The 17,532-nt window shown below is 48.2% G+C and overlaps 1 protein-coding gene and 1 long non-coding RNA gene across 51 annotated transcripts in view; both read left to right on the plus strand.

The window, feature by feature from the left end:
• The window catches only part of LOC125750354 (uncharacterized), an 83,847-nt gene that overhangs the window by 315 nt on the left and 66,000 nt on the right, over window positions 1-17,532 (plus strand). For all 50 annotated transcript variants that reach the window (XM_049028023.1, XM_049028048.1, XM_049028047.1 and 47 more), the window contains exons 3-7: window positions 96-1,361; window positions 1,518-1,813; window positions 2,042-2,410; window positions 9,192-9,647; window positions 9,804-9,887. In XM_049028023.1, the coding sequence (XP_048883980.1) occupies window positions 96-1,361; window positions 1,518-1,813; window positions 2,042-2,410; window positions 9,192-9,647; window positions 9,804-9,887 (2,471 nt within the window). The remainder of the gene's footprint in view (window positions 1-95; window positions 1,362-1,517; window positions 1,814-2,041; window positions 2,411-9,191; window positions 9,648-9,803; window positions 9,888-17,532) is intronic.
• Window positions 8,532-9,175, plus strand: LOC125750373 (uncharacterized). The gene is made up of 3 exons (XR_007400325.1): window positions 8,532-8,643; window positions 8,732-8,775; window positions 8,899-9,175. It is a non-coding gene; the product is annotated as an uncharacterized LOC125750373 (long non-coding RNA).

Below are 17,532 nucleotides of genomic sequence, written 5' to 3' on the forward strand. Positions count from 1 at the left end.
GATTGTGAGGCTGGCTGAGGAACCTTGATGGGTGAAAATCCCCTTACTCCTTGGTATCGTGGTTATATTCCGGCTCTTGTACTCTTGCTCCCTAGGTGCTGGCATTGGCTTTCCTGTAAAATATAAGTTGGCTGCTGGATCTTCTGGCAGCAGCTCTGGGTCCAGCCAGGCACAAGTGGCAAAGAGCGCTTGTGGGTCTGACCAAGGCACGGGATCCTTCTCCTACTTGACCAGCACTGTAGGTTCCCAGAATGGCCAAGAATCTTTTCAGTATGTGGCAGTCCAGCCTCTCTCAGATCCTGTTCCTCCTAATGATCCTACAGTACTTGTAGGCTCTACTAGGGTACAGGGGGTAGTGCCCCAACGAGTGCTAACCGTTGCCCAGCAGCTACCCTCCCAGCAGAGCTACTCCTTCACGCAGCAGCCAGTGCCCCAGCAAGGCCAAGCAGGTGCCCAGCAGCTACCGTCCCAGCAGACCTACTCTGGCACGCAGCAGATAGGCTTTGCCCAGGGACTAACCGGTGCCCAGCAGGTAGGGTCTAAGCTACCCTCCCAGCAGAGCTACTCCTTCACACAGCAGCTAGTACCCCAGCAAGGCCAAACAGGTGCCCAGCAGCTACCCTCCCAGCAGGCCTACTCCGTGACGCAGCAGCTAGTGCCCCAGCAAGTCCTAACCAGTGCCCAGCAGGTAGGGTCAAAGCTACCGTCTCAGCAGACCTACTCTGTCACGCAGCAGCTAGTACCCCAGCAAGGCCAAGCAGGTGCCCAGCAGCTACCGTCCCAGCAGACCTACTCTGGCACGCAGCAGCCAGTGCCCCAGCAAGGCCAAGCAGGTGCCCAGCAGCTACCATCCCAGCAGGCCTACTCCGTCACGCAGCAGCCAGTGCCCCAGCAAGGCCAAACAGGTGCCCAGCAGCTACCCTCCCAGCAGAGCTACTCCTTCACGCAGCAGCCAGTGCCCCAGCAAGGCCAAGCAGGTGCCCAGCAGCTACCATCCCAGCAGACCTACTCTGGCACGCAGCAGATAGGCTTTGCTCAGGGACTAACCGGTGTACAGCAGGTAGGGTCAAAGCTACCGTCTCAGCAGACCAACACCGTCACGCAGCAGATAGTACCCCAGCAAGGCCAAGCAGGTGCCCAGCAGCTACCGTCCCAGCAGACCTACTCTGGCATGCAGCAGATAGGCTTTGCCCAGGGACTAACTGGTGCCCAGCAGGTAGGGTCTAAGCTACCATCTCAGCAGACCTACTCTGTCACGCAGCAGCTAGCGCCCCAACAAGGCCAAGCAGGTGCCCAGCAGCTACCCTCCCAGCAGGCCTACTCCTTCACGCAGCAGCTAGTGCCCCAGCAAGGCCAAACAGGTGCCCAGCAGCTACCGTCCCAGCAGACCTACTCTGGCACGCAGCAGATAGGCTTTGCCCAGGGACTAACCGGTGCCCAGCAGGTAGGGTCTAAGCTACCATCTCAGCAGACCTACTCTGTCACGCAGCAGCTAGTACCCCAACAAGGCCAAGCAGGTGCCCAGCAGCTACCGTCCCAGCAGACCTACTCTGGCACGCAGCAGATAGGCTTTGCTCAGGGACTAACCGGTGCCCAGCAGGTAGGGTCTAAGCTACCATCTCAGCAGACCTACTCCATTACGCAGCAGCTAGCGCCCCAGCAAGGCCAAACAGGTGCCCAGCAGCTACCATCTCAGCAGACCTACTCCTTCACGCAGCAGCTAGTGCCCCAGCAAGTCCTAACCGGTGCCCAGCAGGCCTACTCCATCACGCAGCAGCTAGTGCCCCAGCAAGGCCAAACAGGTGCCCAGCAGGTATGGTCTAAGCTACCATCTCAGCAGGCCTACTCCGTCACGCAGCAGCTAGTACCCCAGCAAGGCCAAACAGGTGCCCAGCAGCTACCATCTCAGCAGGCCTACTCTGTCACACAGCAGCTAGCGCCCCAGCAAGGCCAAACAGGTGCCCAGCAGCTACCCTCCCAGCAGACCAACCCTGGCACGCAGCAGATAGGCTTTGCTCAGGGACTAACCGGTGCCCAGCAGGTAGGGTCTAAGCTACCATCTCAGCAGACCTACTCCGTCACGCAGCAGCTAGTGCCCCAGCAAGTCCTAACCGGTGCCCAGCAGGCCTACTCCTTCACGCAGCAGCTAGCGCCCCAACAAGGCCAAGCAGGTGCCCAGCAGCTACCGTCCCAGCAGACCTACTCTGGCACGCAGCAGATAGGCTTTGCTCAGGGACTAACCAGTGCCCAGCAGGTAGGTTCTAAGCAGAACTGCTCCGGAATGCAGCAGCTAGTGCCCCAGCAAGTCCTATCCAGTGCCCAGCAGGTAGGGTCTAAGCTACCCTCCCAGCAGAGCTACTCCATCCTGCAGCAGCTAGTGCCCCAGCAAGGCCAAACAGGTGCCCAGCAGGTATGGTCTAAGCTACCATCTCAGCAGGCCTACTCCGTCACACAGCAGCTAGCGCCCCAGCAAGGCCAAGCAGGTGCCCAGCAGCTACCGTCCCAGCAGACCTACTCTGGCAAGCAGCAGATAGGCTTTGCTCAGGGACTAACCGGTGCCCAGCAGGTAGGGTCTAAGCTACCATCTCAGCAGACCTACTCCGTTACACAGCAGCTAGCGCCCCAGCAAGGCCAAACAGGTGCCCAGCAGCTACCATCTCAGCAGGTCTACTCCGTCACGCAGCAGCTAGCGCCCCAGCAAGGCCAAACAGGTGCCCAGCAGCTACCATCTCAGCAGGTCTACTCCGTCACGCAGCAGCTAGCGCCCCAGCAAGGCCTTACCGTTGCCCAGCAGCTACCATCCCAGCAGGACAACTGCAGTAGTTGGGCCCTGTACCAGAATAGTGATGGGTCTTGGCAGGGCTACCTCAGTGAGCAGGCCCCGGTATCCCAGCAGGGGTCTGGCACATTGGTTAGCTTTGCTTCTGGCCAGAGCTTTGGGTCTACTCAAGGCGTCAGTTCCCAGGCTGCCCCTAGTCTTGGTGCTAGTGGTACTCTGGGCTCACAGACCCAGCTTGGCTCAGGTTCTTCAAGTGTGTTGGCCCCTGGAACAGGTTGGCTCAAGAAGTCCTTGCCGAACTTCATCCCAGGTGAGGCAAAGGGGTTTTCTGGGTCATGTGCACACTTCCATGTGATTACGTCTAATGTCATCTGTCTTTCACAGGGAACAAATTGTCCAGCTGGTAATTGACCATATCAGTCTCAACTCTGCCTGGTCATCATAGCTCTTGAACGTTCTGAACTTGGAAGCTCTTCCTCTGACTTGTGTATTTGGCTTCAAATAAATGGTTTACTGAACTTCTCCTGTGATTCCTTCTGGTTTCTGTGGCTGCCTGACAATGGCAGTGTGATCTGTAAGGTGTACCTTCCCTCAAACCTGAGTTCTGGCCTCAGTGATCCATTAATTCTAAATGGCCGGTCTGTTCACAACTTGATGCTCTCTAGGCTGCATTGTGTTGCAGCCTGGACTGGTGTGTGACTCATGCAGTCATGATATTGGTATTTCAGTTCAAATGTTTGCCTGCAGGCAACGATGGGCTATTAGTTGCCAAACTTGGCAACATGAATTATGCACACACTGGTCTGTAGGTCTTTGTGGGGACTCCATTAATAGGTGGAGAACTTGTCCCAACCTTCAAATGGCCTTAACCTCTACACAGCCTTATCCTGAACCACAAGTAAGAATTCAATGTACGAAACAATTTCTCCTTGTGGGGACCAAAACTGGTCAAAATAGCAGGTTTTTACCTCATAGTGGGGGACACGTGTTTCCCCACAATGTAGTGCATATCTGGGCCACACCTAGAACGTTTCCTGATGGGATTAAGAAGTTTCCTGTGTACGGCCGAACCTTTACATAGATGTGATTTGGCTAATGGATCAGTATAGCCAAAACTGCGTTTGTTGCGCTGTCAAAGTAAATGCATGTTACTGTAAATCACCATTTTGACACGTGCAAAAAAAACTAATGGATATAATCTATAGTAGCTCGTGTGTAAATGATCATGCGTAACACTACAAACTCCATGTGAAGTTGAATTTATGCAGGTGTGATACTGCTTTAGTCTTGGGAGAGTGGTCAGTGATATTCCTAATCATTTGAAATATTTGTTGGCTTTGTTTTTAATCTACTAAACGTGAATGTGTGATGGAAGTCTGAATCATTTAAGAGATACGACTCCATTTACGATAAAAAGGTGCAGGCAAGTTTTCAGAAAATACAGCTTGTCTTGGAAGGGTACGTCAAACGTTTTTGCGACATACCTGCTAAATTATCAGTTTTATGGTAATCTATGCCGATTTGTGTCACTCAACCGTAAAATCCCATTAGTGAACTCGCCTATAACGGCGAACTCGCCTATATCTTCTATAACGGACGAGGTCCGCTGGTCCCGGCCGTGCGCCTTTAAGAACATGCAGAAAAAGCATCAGACTCGCATATAACGGAATTCCGCTTTTAACTGACAATTTGGTCCCCAGGGCCGCTTTTCGCTGTGGTTTTGTTCGCTATAACTGACATGCAGGCTCCGCCTACAAGACACATGACATGTCGATGATATCCAGCACAGATACGTAGTCGTGATTATTAATAGTCACGAATCTGCTCAGGCAAAGTTGGAGACTCGAACCTGGGTCCCAGAGGGGTGAGGCAACAGTACTAACCACTGCACCAGGATTACTATATATACAACACAATAATCTATACCACAAGTGTGTCTGCTGGGGTGTGGCATGAGTAAATGGTGTCCTGTAGTTGTGTTCTGGGCGTACAGCAACTCTGGATGTAACGGACTTTGGATATAACAGACTCTTTTGCCAGGTCCCTTGAAGTCCGTTATAAGTGGATTTTACTGTATAGTATCACAATGTCATTTACGACACAGATTAAGAACACCTGTTACTAAGCGGTGCCGTCTAATGTAAGATAAAACTCGCGGCATTTCAACTAGCGGCAAAACAGAAAAAGCGACACACAGATTGTTCAAACCCCGTGAAAGATTGTTGGCGTCACGTTTCTCCGGCTCCAGTTTCTGTGCTCGGTGCAGTGGAAATGTGTTCTGTGGAGTGACGAATCATATTTCTCTGTCTGGTAGTCTGATGGTTGTGTATGGGTTTAGCGGAAAAAGTAAAAATGCCAAAAGTCTTGTATTTTGTTTGGTTAATTATGCTTATGGTTAGGGCTGGGTAGGGGTTAAGGGTGTCCTGATTAGGATTAGGGTTTTCCCCATAGAAATGAATGGAAGGTCCCCATTTAGATAGGTACCCAAACTGGCATAACATAGATTGCTGATGGTTGGAGGTATCCTTGACATTCTGAAGTGGGGAGATACATTGTCACACTGGGGCTGCTGACATGTTGGGCCAGTAAGACCAGTTTCTCCTTCTGGTAGGCGATCACCTCTTCGTGGTGTCTTTCATTCTGTTCCCTCAGGGTTGCCGGTTCCTCACTCTTGCCCCTCAGAACAGATGTTTTTTCACCCTCAGACCTGAGGAGCTCTTCACTACATTAGCAGCGAATGTTTCTGCACCAGCGGGTCTGAGTGGAGGTGGAGGTGGAGGAGGGGGACGGGGGGCGAGGCAGCAGGATGGGTGGGGTTTGGTGATCTCCCAGACTGAAAGGGATTCTGGGGACTCAGGCGACAGTGTCGCCCAGAGGGGGACTGAGGGCCACGTCAGAGGGGGCCTGATGTAGAGGGGCCCAGAGGTGGGATGGCTGATGTAGAGGAGCCAGGTGTGGAGGTGCCACATGTTGAGGAGCCCTGCCGATCACACTGGAGGGGGCCAGATGTTGGTGGGCCAAGAGGAAGTGGCTGGGGAGTAGAAAGCACAGATGTCTGGGAGGTGGGTAGACTACAGACATCTATGCCCCCGGGACTCCCTCAAGTGCTTATGAGCCTAGGATGGCCAAGACTCGGTCCTCCCCAGGAGTGAGAGGAGGCAGACTGGTGCTCCCCCAGCCCTCCTTTTGGTGACGCTGATGTCGTCCCTGCACTTCCCCCTCATACTCTCTGCCTTGCGGCTCCAGCCATGGCCCACAGAATGTATTTTTTTCTTTGATCTCCTGCCATTTTTTTTCTTTTCAGAATTTGTTGTAGAATTTTTCAACCTCAAGACAATATCTAGCCGGTTTCTTTCAACCTTGTTGATTAACACAGCACGCTCTTTGACTGAAAATTGCGGATTATATTCCTGTGCCATTTTTATTCTGGCCAGACAGGATGTCTTACGACGAGCACAAGTGCTTGCATAGTGTTGAGCATCTACATGCATCACCACTGGAATATGACAGTCCTTCGAGACCGTTTTACTCCAGATGTTAGTTAGTTTAACGATGCATCGCATCATGTTAGTTTAATGCAAACATCCATCGTGGTGCAGGAAACATACCCCACAGGTAGATATTTCTCTGCTCATCAGTGATGTGTTATTGTAATGCCGAATTTAATTACCTTGCGAATGTTAGCTGGTGCTGGTATATAAGCTATGTCAGTTTGCAGACAGTGAAGAGAAAGTCTAGAGACATCTCTTCTTATTTAAAAACGAAAGTTAGTGCAGGAGAGAGAGAGCTAAGAGGGGGGGGGCATGCTCCTCTAAGTGAAGAGGAGGATGAAGAGGAACAAGCAGAGGCAGAGCATGATGAAGATAGACAGACACAGACAGCATCAGTAAGAGAATGAAGATGAAGAACATCAGACAGCAGCAGATCAGGAACAGGCAGCAACTATGGTTAGAGAGGCGAGGCAGGACTCAGCAAAAGCAGGTGTTCCACCTGATCCTGGACCAGCAGGTGAAGTGATGAATCACTAGGCCGGATAGTAGTTTACTCTTTAACACCATTTGGATTAATGTACGGTTAGAGTGTGTTTCCATTAAGTTACAAGTCATGACATAATCACTTCTGCCTTCTGATTTATATTTATTAGTAGTTGAGTTTGATTATGTTAAATAGAATTGTGTACAGGCAAATAAGTTAAAGCTGAACTGAACACAACTGGAGACTAGTGTGGTGTGTTTAGACTTGGTTAAGCTTGTTCCCAGTAACAAAACAATTAAGTGAATAACACACATACATAACACATTAAAACAGGATTATTGTGGAATGTGAATTGTACAAAGTAATTGTAAGTCTATGCATATGTGATCACTGGAACATTAAATGTAACGCAAGAAGTGGCTCACACACTTCCTGTGTCATCGTGGGGTTTCCCCCCACAGTCCAATTACGTACTGAGGCTAACTCAAGTTATTAAATTGCCTGTAGGAGTGAGTGAATGGTGAGTGTGCCCTCTGATGGGTTGGCGTCCCATCCTGGGTTGTTCCCTGCTTTGTGTCCGGTTCCGGACCCCCTGTGACCCTGAACAGGAGAAGCGGCTTCAGAAAATGGATGGATGGATGTTCCCAGAGGTGTTTGGTCCCAGAGGTGTGAGGCAACAGTGCTAACCACTGCACCATCATGCCATCCCCATGTATGGGACATGTAGGAGAAAACTGTCACAGGTTACCCAGTGTGTGACAGATATCAAATACCAGCGTGTTCCCAAAGGCAAATCGAGAGATTCTGAGCTTAAGAGCCAATAAGGCACAGATTAATTATCCGTAGTGTTGTTAACGGGGTTCAGTCTGTACCATTAGTCACAGAAAACTGGTTGGTCATTGTACAAATGAGGATCAGATGATATATATTAAAATATTATGAATAATCTAAATTGCATTTTAAGATGTGTTGATTATTGTTTGTTTAGAACAGTATTCTTAGTATTCTACATATACTCTGTTTAGGCCTGATATATATACATACATACATATAAACTAAATTACATATAAAATATATACGTGTGTATATGTGTGTATATACAGTATATACATACGCAGTACCAATTAACTTTGGACACAACTGTGGTTTATTTGTATTATTCTGCACATTTTAGAATCATCATAAAGTATCAAAACTGTAAAATAACGTGGAATTATGCACTGAACAAAAAAGTGTCAAAAACAAATCATTTGATGGGGAGGGGGCAGATTAGCAGAATAAGGTTCCATGTGGGCTGTTCCCTGCCCTGCACCCATACCCTGTGGGATAGGCTCCAGACCCCCCGCAACAGTCAATAGGACAAGCAGATACAGGAAATGGGTGGCTGGAGAGAAACTTATTGCTCAAGAATCATGAGAGAAAATCACAATCTTTATTCTGAGTAAAAAGAAAATTGTGACTCTTATTTTGTCCAGAATCGCACAGCCTTAATCCTCATTTTACATTTCTGCTGCAGATACAATGAGGCAACAATGCACATGTAACCTGAGTAACAAACCTAAATGCCAAGGGTATGCACTATGCATGCAGGAATACATTCAGATGCATGTTACATGTACACTATCATGCAGTACAAATTAAGAACCATTATCAAATTTTTCTCAATACTTGCTCCTACCTTGTTTGCCAGTTATGGTTTCCATAGTTACCAGCTGCTTCTAATTAGACTGCATGAGGCGGGAAAGTTAAAGGCTGGAAGTGTAGAATTGCTGGGTATCCAGAGTGTGAATGCTTAGTTGTGACTGACAGTGTAACACCAAAGGCTATGCACTGATTTCACCTCTGTCTCGTTTTTGTAGCTGAATGATGGCGCTTGGAGTTGATTTATTGTAAGTTGGGCTTCAAAAAGAGCCATGATGATCTCTGACCACTGCAAGGTATTTGCTGAGTGTAACTGCCCTTTTGCCTCTTCTGCAGGGTGCTTTGCTTGGTATCAGTCTGCTACACTGATGTAGGACTGAGTAAGTGTTACTCGTGGCTTACTAATAGGATTGTGAGGCTGGCTGAGGAACCTTGATGGGTGAAAATCCCCTTACTCCTTGGTATCGTGGTTATATTCCGGCTCTTGTACTCTTGCTCCCTAGGTGCTGGCATTGGCTTTCCTGTAAAATATAAGTTGGCTGCTGGATCTTCTGGCAGCAGCTCTGGGTCCAGCCAGGCACAAGTGGCAAAGAGCGCTTGTGGGTCTGACCAAGGCACGGGATCCTTCTCCTACTTGACCAGCACTGTAGGTTCCCAGAATGGCCAAGAATCTTTTCAGTATGTGGCAGTCCAGCCTCTCTCAGATCCTGTTCCTCCTAATGATCCTACAGTACTTATAGGCTCTACTAGGGTACAGGGGGTAGTGCCCCAGCGAGTGCTAACCAGTGCCCAGCAGGTATGGTCTAAGCTACCATCTCAGCAGGCCTACTCCGTCACACAGCAGCTAGCGCCCCAGCAAGGCCAAACGGGTGCCCAGCAGCTACCCTCCCAGCAGAGCTACTCCTTCACGCAGCAGCTAGCGCCCCAGCAAAGCCAAGCAAGTGCCCAGCAGCTACTGTCCCAGCAGGCCTACTCCGTCACGCAGCAGCTAGTGCACCAGCAAGGCCAAACAGGTGTCCAGCAGGTATGGTCTAAGCTACCATCTCAGCAGGCCTACTCCGTCACGCAGCAGCTAGCGCCCCAGCAAGGCCAAACAGGTGCCCAGCAGCTACCATCTCAGCAGGTGTACTCCGTCACGCAGCAGCTAGCACCCCAGCAAGGCCAAGCAGGTGCCCAGCAGTTACCGTCCCAGCAGACCTACTCTGGCACGCAGCAGGTAGGCTTTGCTCAGGGACTAACCGGTGCCCAGCAGGTAGGGTCTAAGCTACCATCTCAGCAGACCTACTCCGTCACGCAGCAGCTAGTACCCCAGCAAGGCCAAGCAGTTGCCCAGCAGCTACCGTCCCAGCAGACCTACTCTGGCACGCAGCAGATAGGCTTTGCTCAGGGACTAACCGGTGCCCAGCAGGTAGGGTCTAAGCTACCCTCCCAGCAGAGCTACTCCATCCTGCAGCAGCTAGTGCCCCAGCAAGGCCAAACGGGTGCCCAGCAGGTATGGTCTAAGCTACCATCTCCGCAGGTCTACTCCGTCACGCAGCAGCTAGTGCCCCAGCAAGGCCAAACAGGTGCCCAGCAGCTACCATCTCAGCAGGTCTACTCCGTCACACAGCAGCTAGTGCCCCAGCAAGGCCAAACAGGTGCCCAGCAGGTAGGGTCTAAGCTACCATCTCAGCAGGTCTACTCCGTCACGCAGCAGCTAGTGCCCCAGCAAGGCCAAACAGGTGCCCAGCAGCTACCGTCCCAGCAGAGCTACTCCATCCTGCAGCAGCTAGTGCCCCAGCATGTCCTAACCGGTGCCCAGCAGGTAGGGTCTAAGCTACCCTCCCAGCAGAGCTACTCCGGAATGCAGCCGCTAGTGCCCCAGCAAGGCCTTACCGTTGCCCAGCAGCTACCATCCCAGCAGGACAACTGCAGTAGTTGGGCCCTGTACCAGAATAGTGATGGGTCTTGGCAGGGCTACCTCAGTGAGCAGGCCCCAGTATCCCAGCAGGGGTCTGGCACATTGGTTAGCTTTGCTTCTGGCCAGAGCTTTGGGTCTACTCAAGGCGTCAGTTCCCAGGCTGCCTCTAGTCTTGGTGCTAGTGGTACTCTGGGCTCACAGACCCAGCTTGGCTCAGGTTCTTCAAGTGTGTTGGCCCCTGGAACAGGTTGGCTCAAGAAGTCCTTGCCGAACTTCATCCCAGGTGAGGCAAAGGGGTTTTCTGGGTCATGTGCACACTTCCATGTGACTACGTCTAATGTCATCTGTCTTTCACAGGGAACAAATTGTCCAGCTGGTAATTGACCATATCAGTCTTTCAACTCTGCCTGGTCATCATAGCTCTTGAACGTTCTCAACTTGGAAGCTCTTCCTCTGACTTGTGTATTTGGCTTCAAATAAATAGTTTGCTGAACTTCTCCTGTGATTCCTTCTAGTTTCTGTGGCTGCCTGACAATGGCAGTGTGATCTGCAAGGTGTACCTTCCCTCCAGTGGAGATTTCTTTAAGACTGCAAGGGAAGCTCAGCTTCCCCTATAATGTCACAAAATTAATGGTCAAATTATGTGCTATTGTATTAACATTTTATTGACTAAAAATGCGTTAGAAAACGTTCATCTCAAAGACGAGTTCGTTCAGAATCAGTTAGATATAGCAGGTCGGCTGGCTTGATTTTCTTCTCATACATTCCCGTAGCATCACAGTGCATTTCCCCGTTGAAGCCCAGCGTCCATTGACTTCAATGCGGCTGCTTTGAACGGGTTTTTTCAGTGCTTTGAAACTAAACGGTCATTGGATAAACGCTGCGATTATGTCCCGCCCACGGACGCTCAGCGTCTCTGGGGGTGAATGAGAAGAAAATGAGGAGTGGGCTGGCCTGGACTCCGAGCTTCTGCGTGATTGGAGGGTCTGTCAAGATTGCATCTCCTTTTGCCTGACAGCGATTTTGTACTATAAGGAATTGCTGAAGCTATTCGCGCTCAGTCCCATCGCGGATTTCTCAAGTTCAGTCGAAATAAAAACTGCTGCAACCTATTTATATTTGCTTGGCGAAATTGCTTGATTTTCATTTCACACAATTATACACCACATTCCTTGTTTCACTTTTACAGAGTTTAATATTTTTAGATCATTCATATAGTAGGCTTAGGCTAGGCTAGCGTCGTGGGTGAAACTGCACACGATGGCAGACAGTGCTAATATTGTCGACCTTTACAAACTGTTTTCATTAATGGCAACAATTGGAGCTACACCGTTTAAAGCGGCTCAAGTCCTACACCCGAAACACAATGGGCCAAGGCCGTTTAAGCAGCCTAGCTCTGCTGGCCATTGAGAGGACACTGGTCAAGTCACTGGAAAAGACGCCTAGTTGGTACGACAGGGTCACAGACCATTTTCTTGAAAAGGAACGTAGGGCAGAATTTACTTTTAAATAGACAATTTTATGATGTAGGCCGAAAATGAGCTTCCCCTATTTGACAGACCAGTAGCCCCCACTGCTTCCCTCAAACCTGAGTTCTGGCCTCAGTGATCCATTAATTCTAAATGGCCGGTCTGTTCACAACTTGATGCTCTCTAGGCTGCATTGTGTTGCAGCCTGGACTGGTGTGTGACTCATGCAGTCATGATATTGGTATTTCAGTTCAAATGTTTGCCTGCAGGACACGATGGGCTATTAGTTGCCAAACTTGGCAACATGAATTATGCACACGCTGGTCTGTAGGTCTTTGTGGGGACTCCATTAATAGGTGGAGAACTTGTCCCAACCTTCAAATGGCCTTAACCTCTACGCAGCCTTATCCTGAACCACAAGTAACATAATTCGATGTATGAAACTGAATTTCTCCTTGTGGGGACCAAAACTGGTCAAAATAGCAGGATTTTACCTCATAGTGGGGGACATGTGTTTCCCCACAATGTAGTGCATATCGGGGCCACCCCCACACCTAGAACCTTTCCTGATAGGATTAAGACAAGCTTCCTGTGTACGGCCGAACCTTTACATAGATGTGATTTGGCTAATGGATCAGTATAGCCAAAACTGCGTTTGTTGCCCTGTCAAAATAAATGCATGTTACTGTAAATCACCATTTTTACACATGCAAAAAAAACAAATGGATATAATCTATATTAGCTCGTGTGTAAATGATCATGTGTAACACTACAAACTCCATGCGAAGTTGAATTTATGCAGGTGTGATACTGCTTTAGTCTTGGGAGAGTGGTCAGTGATATTCCTAATCATTTGAAATATTTGTTGGCTTTGTTTTTAATCTACTAAACGTGAATGCGTGATGGAAGTCTGAATCATTTAAGAGATACGACTCCATTTACGATAAAAAGGTGCAGGCAAGTTTTCAGAAAATACAGCTTGTCTTGGAAAGGTACGTCAAACGTTTTTGCGACATACCTGCTAAATTATCAGTTTTATGGTAATCTATGCCGATTTGTGTCACTCAACCGTAAAATCCCATTATAGTGAACTCGCCTATAACGGAATATCTTCTATAACGGACGAGGTCCGCTGGTCCCGGCCGTGCGCCTTTAAGAACATGCAGAAAAAGCATCAGACTCGCATATAACGGAATTCCGCTTTTAACTGACAATTTGGTCCCCAGGGCCGCTTTTCGCTGTGGTTTTGTTCGCTATAACTGACATGCAGGCTCCGCCTACAAGGCACATGACATGTCGATGATATCCAGCACAGATACGTAGTCGGGATTATTAATAGTCACGAATCTGCTCAGGCAAAGTTGGAGACTCGAACCTGGGTCCCAGAGGTGTGAGGCAACAGTACTAACCACTGCACCAGGATTACTATATATACAACACAATAATCTATACCACAAGTGTGTCTGCTGGGGTGTGGCATGAGTAAATGGTGTCCTGTAGTTGTGTTCTGGGCGTACAGCAACTCTGGATGTAACGGACTTTGGATATAACAGACTCTTTTGCCAGGTCCCTTGAAGTCCGTTATAAGTGGATTTTACTGTATAGTATCACAATGTCATTTACGACACAGATTAAGAACACCTGTTACTAAGCGGTGCCGTCTAATGTAAAATAAAACTCGCGGCAAAACAGAAAAAGCGACACACAGATTGTTCAATCCCTGTGAAAGATTGTTGGCGTCACGTTTCTCCGGCTCCAGTTCCTGTGCTCGGTGCAGTGGAAATGTGTTCTGTGGAGTGACGAATCATATTTCTCTGTCTGGTAGTCTGATGGTTGTGTATGGGTTTAGCGGAAAAAGTAAAAATGCCAAAAGTCTTGTATTTTGTTTGGTTAATTATGCTTATGGTTAGGGCTGGGTAGGGGTTAAGGGTGTCCTGATTAGGATTAGGGTTTTCCCCATAGAAATGAATGGAAGGTCCCCATTTAGATAGGTACCCAAACTGGCATAACATAGATTGCTGATGGTTGGAGGTATCCTTGACATTCTGAAGTGGGGAGATACATTGTCACACTGGGGCTGCTGACATGTTGGGCCAGTAAGACCAGTTTCTCCTTCTGGTAGGCGATCACCTCTTCGTGGTGTCTTTCATTCTGTTCCCTCAGGGTTGCCGGTTCCTCACTCTTGCCCCTCAGAACAGATGTTTTTTCACCCTCAGACCTGAGGAGCTCTTCACTACATTAGCAGCGAATGTTTCTGCACCAGCGGGTCTGAGTGGAGGTGGAGGTGGAGGAGGGGGACGGGGGGCGAGGCAGCAGGACGGGTGGGGTTTGGTGATCTCCCAGACTGAAAGGGATTCTGGGGACTCAGGCGACAGTGTCGCCCAGAGGGGGACTGAGGGCCATGTCAGAGGGGGCCTGATGTAGAGGGGCCCAGAGGTGGGATGGCTGATGTAGAGGAGCCAGGTGTGGAGGTGCCACATGTTGAGGAGCCCTGCCGATCACACTGGAGGGGACCAGATGTTGGTGGGCCAAGAGGAAGTGGCTGGGGAGTAGAAAGCACAGATGTCTGGGAGGTGGGTAGACTACAGACATCTATGCCCCCGGGACTTCCTCAAGTGCCTCTGAGCCTAGGATGGTCAAGACTCGGTCCTCCCCAGGAGTGAGAGGAGGCAGACTGGTGCTCCCCCAGCCCTCCTTTTGGTGACGCTGACGTCGTCCCTGCACTTCCCCCTCATACTCTCTGCCTTGCGGCTCCAGCCATGGCCCACAGAATGTATTTTTTTCTTTGATCTCCTGCCATTTTTTTTCTTTTCAGAATTTGTTGTAGAATTTTTCAACCTTAAGACAATATCTAGCCGGTTTCCTTCAACCTTGTTGATTAACACAGCACGCTCTTTGACTGAAAATTGCGGATTACATTCCTGTGCCATTTGTATTTTTATTTTATTCTAACGACGAGCACAAGTGCTTGCATAGTGTTGAGCATCTACATGCATCACCACTGGAATATGACAGTCCTTCGAGACCGTTTTACTCCAGATGTTAGTTAGTTTAACGATGCATCGCATCATGTTAGTTTAATGCAAACATCCATCGTGGTGCAGGAAACATACCCCACAGGTAGATATTTCTCTGCTCATCAGTGATGTGTTATTGTAATGCCGAACTTAATTACCTTGCGAATGTTAGCTGGTGCTGGTATATAAGCTATGTCAGTTTGCAGACAGTGAAGAGAAAGTCTAGAGACATCTCTTCTTATTTTAAGAAGAAAGTTAGTGCAGGAGAGAGAGAGCCAAGAGGGGGAGGGGGCATGCTCCTCTAAGTGAAGAGGAGGATGAAGAGGAACAAGCAGAGGCAGAGCATGATGAAGATAGACAGACACAGACAGCATCAGTAAGAGAATGAAGATGAAGAACATCAGACAGCAGCAGATCAGGAACTATGAAGGCAGCAACTATGGTTAGAGAGGCGAGGCAGGACTCGGCAAAAGCAGGTGTTCCACCTGATCCAGGTCCAGCAGGTGAAGTGATGAATCACTAGGCCGGATAGTAGTTTACTCTTTAACACCATTTGGATGAATGTACGGTTAGAGTGTGTTTCCATTAAGTTACAAGTCATGACATAATCACTTCTGCCTTCTGATTTATATTTATTAGTAGTTGAGTTTGATTATGTTAAATAGAATTGTGTACAGGCAAATAAGTTAAAGCTGAACTGAACACAACTGGAGACTAGTGTGGTGTGTTTAGACTTGGTTAAGCTTGTTCCCAGTAACAAAACAATTAAGTGAATAACACACATACATAACACATTAAAACAGGATTATTGTGGAATGTGAATTGTACAAAGTAATTGTAAGTCTATGCATATGTGATCACTGGAACATTAAATGTAACGCAAGAAGTGGCTCACACACTTCCTGTGTCATCGTGGGGTTTCCCCCCACAGTCCAATTACGTACTGAGGCTAACTCAAGTTATTAAATTGCCTGTAGGAGTGAGTGAATGGTGAGTGTGCCCTCTGATGGGTTGGCGTCCCATCCTGGGTTGTTCCCTGCTTTGTGTCCGGTTCCGGACCCCCTGTGACCCTGAACAGGAGAAGCAGCTTCAGAAAATGGATGGATGGATGTTCCCAGAGGTGTTTGGTCCCAGAGGTGTGAGGCAACAGTGCTAACCACTGCACCATCATGCCATCCCCATGTATGGGACATGTAGGAGAAAACTGTCACAGGTTACCCAGTGTGTGACAGATATCAAATACCAGCGTGTTCCCAAAGGCAAATCGAGAGATTCTGAGCTTAAGAGCCAATAAGGCACAGATTAATTCTCCGTAGTGTTGTTAACGGGGTTCAGTCTGTACCATTAGTCACAGAAAACTGGTTGGTCATTGTACAAATGAGGATCAGATGATATATATTAAAATATTATGAATAATCTAAATTGCATTTTAAGATGTGTTGATTATTGTTTGTTTAGAACAGTATTCTTAGTATTCTACATATACTCTGTTTAGGCCTGATATATATACATACATACATATAAACTAAATTACATATAAAATATATACGTGTGTATATGTGTGTATATACAGTATATACATACGCAGTACCAATTAACTTTGGACACAACTGTGGTTTATTTGTATTATTCTGCACATTTTAGAATCATCATAAAGTATCAAAACTGTAAAATAACGTGGAATTATGCACTGAACAAAAAAGTGTCAAAAACAAATCATTTGATGGGGAGGGGGCAGATTAGCAGAATAAGGTTCCATGTGGGCTGTTCCCTGCCCTGCACCCATACCCTGTGGGATAGGCTCCAGACCCCCCGCAACAGTCAATAGGACAAGCAGATACAGGAAATGGGTGGCTGGAGAGAAACTTATTGCTCAAGAATCATGAGAGAAAATCACAATCTTTATTCTGAGTAAAAAGAAAATTGTGACTCTTATTTTGTCCAGAATCGCACAGCCTTAATCCTCATTTTACATTTCTGCTGCAGATACAATGAGGCAACAATGCACATGTAACCTGAGTAACAAACCTAAATGCCAAGGGTATGCACTATGCATGCAGGAATACATTCAAATGCATGTTACATGTACACTATCATGCAGTACAAATTAAGAACCATTATCAAATTTTTCTCAATACTTGCTCCTACCTTGTTTGCCAGTTATGGTTTCCATAGTTACCAGCTGCTTCTAATTAGACTGCATGAGGCGGGAAAGTTAAAGGCTGGAAGTGTAGACTTGCTGGGTATCCAGAGTGTGAATGCTTAGTTGTGACTGACAGTGTAACACCAAAGGCTATGCACTGATTTCACCTCTGTCTCGTTTTTGTAGCTGAATGATGGCGCTTGGAGTTGATTTATTGTAAGTTGGGCTTCAAAAAGAGCCATGATGATCTCTGACCACTGCAAGGTATTTGCTGAGTGTAACTGCCCTTTTGCCTCTTCTGCAGGGTGCTTTGCTTGGTATCAGTCTGCTACACTGATGTAGGACTGAGTAAGTGTTACTCGTGGCTTACTAATGGGATTGTGAGGCTGGCTGAGGAACCTTGATGGGTGAAAATCCCCTTACTCCTTGGTATCGTGGTTATATTCTGGCTCTTGTACTCTTGCTCCCTAGGTGCTGGCATTGGCTTTCCTGTAAAATATAAGTTGGCTGCTGGATCTTCTGGCAGCAGCTCTGGGTCCAGCCAGGCACAAGTGGCAAAGAGCGCTTGTGGGTCTGACCAAGGCACGGGATCCTTCTCCTACTTGACC

The sequence above is a fragment of the Brienomyrus brachyistius genome, chromosome 10 (assembly GCF_023856365.1).
Source record: "Brienomyrus brachyistius isolate T26 chromosome 10, BBRACH_0.4, whole genome shotgun sequence".
Lineage (NCBI taxonomy): Eukaryota > Metazoa > Chordata > Actinopteri > Osteoglossiformes > Mormyridae > Brienomyrus > Brienomyrus brachyistius.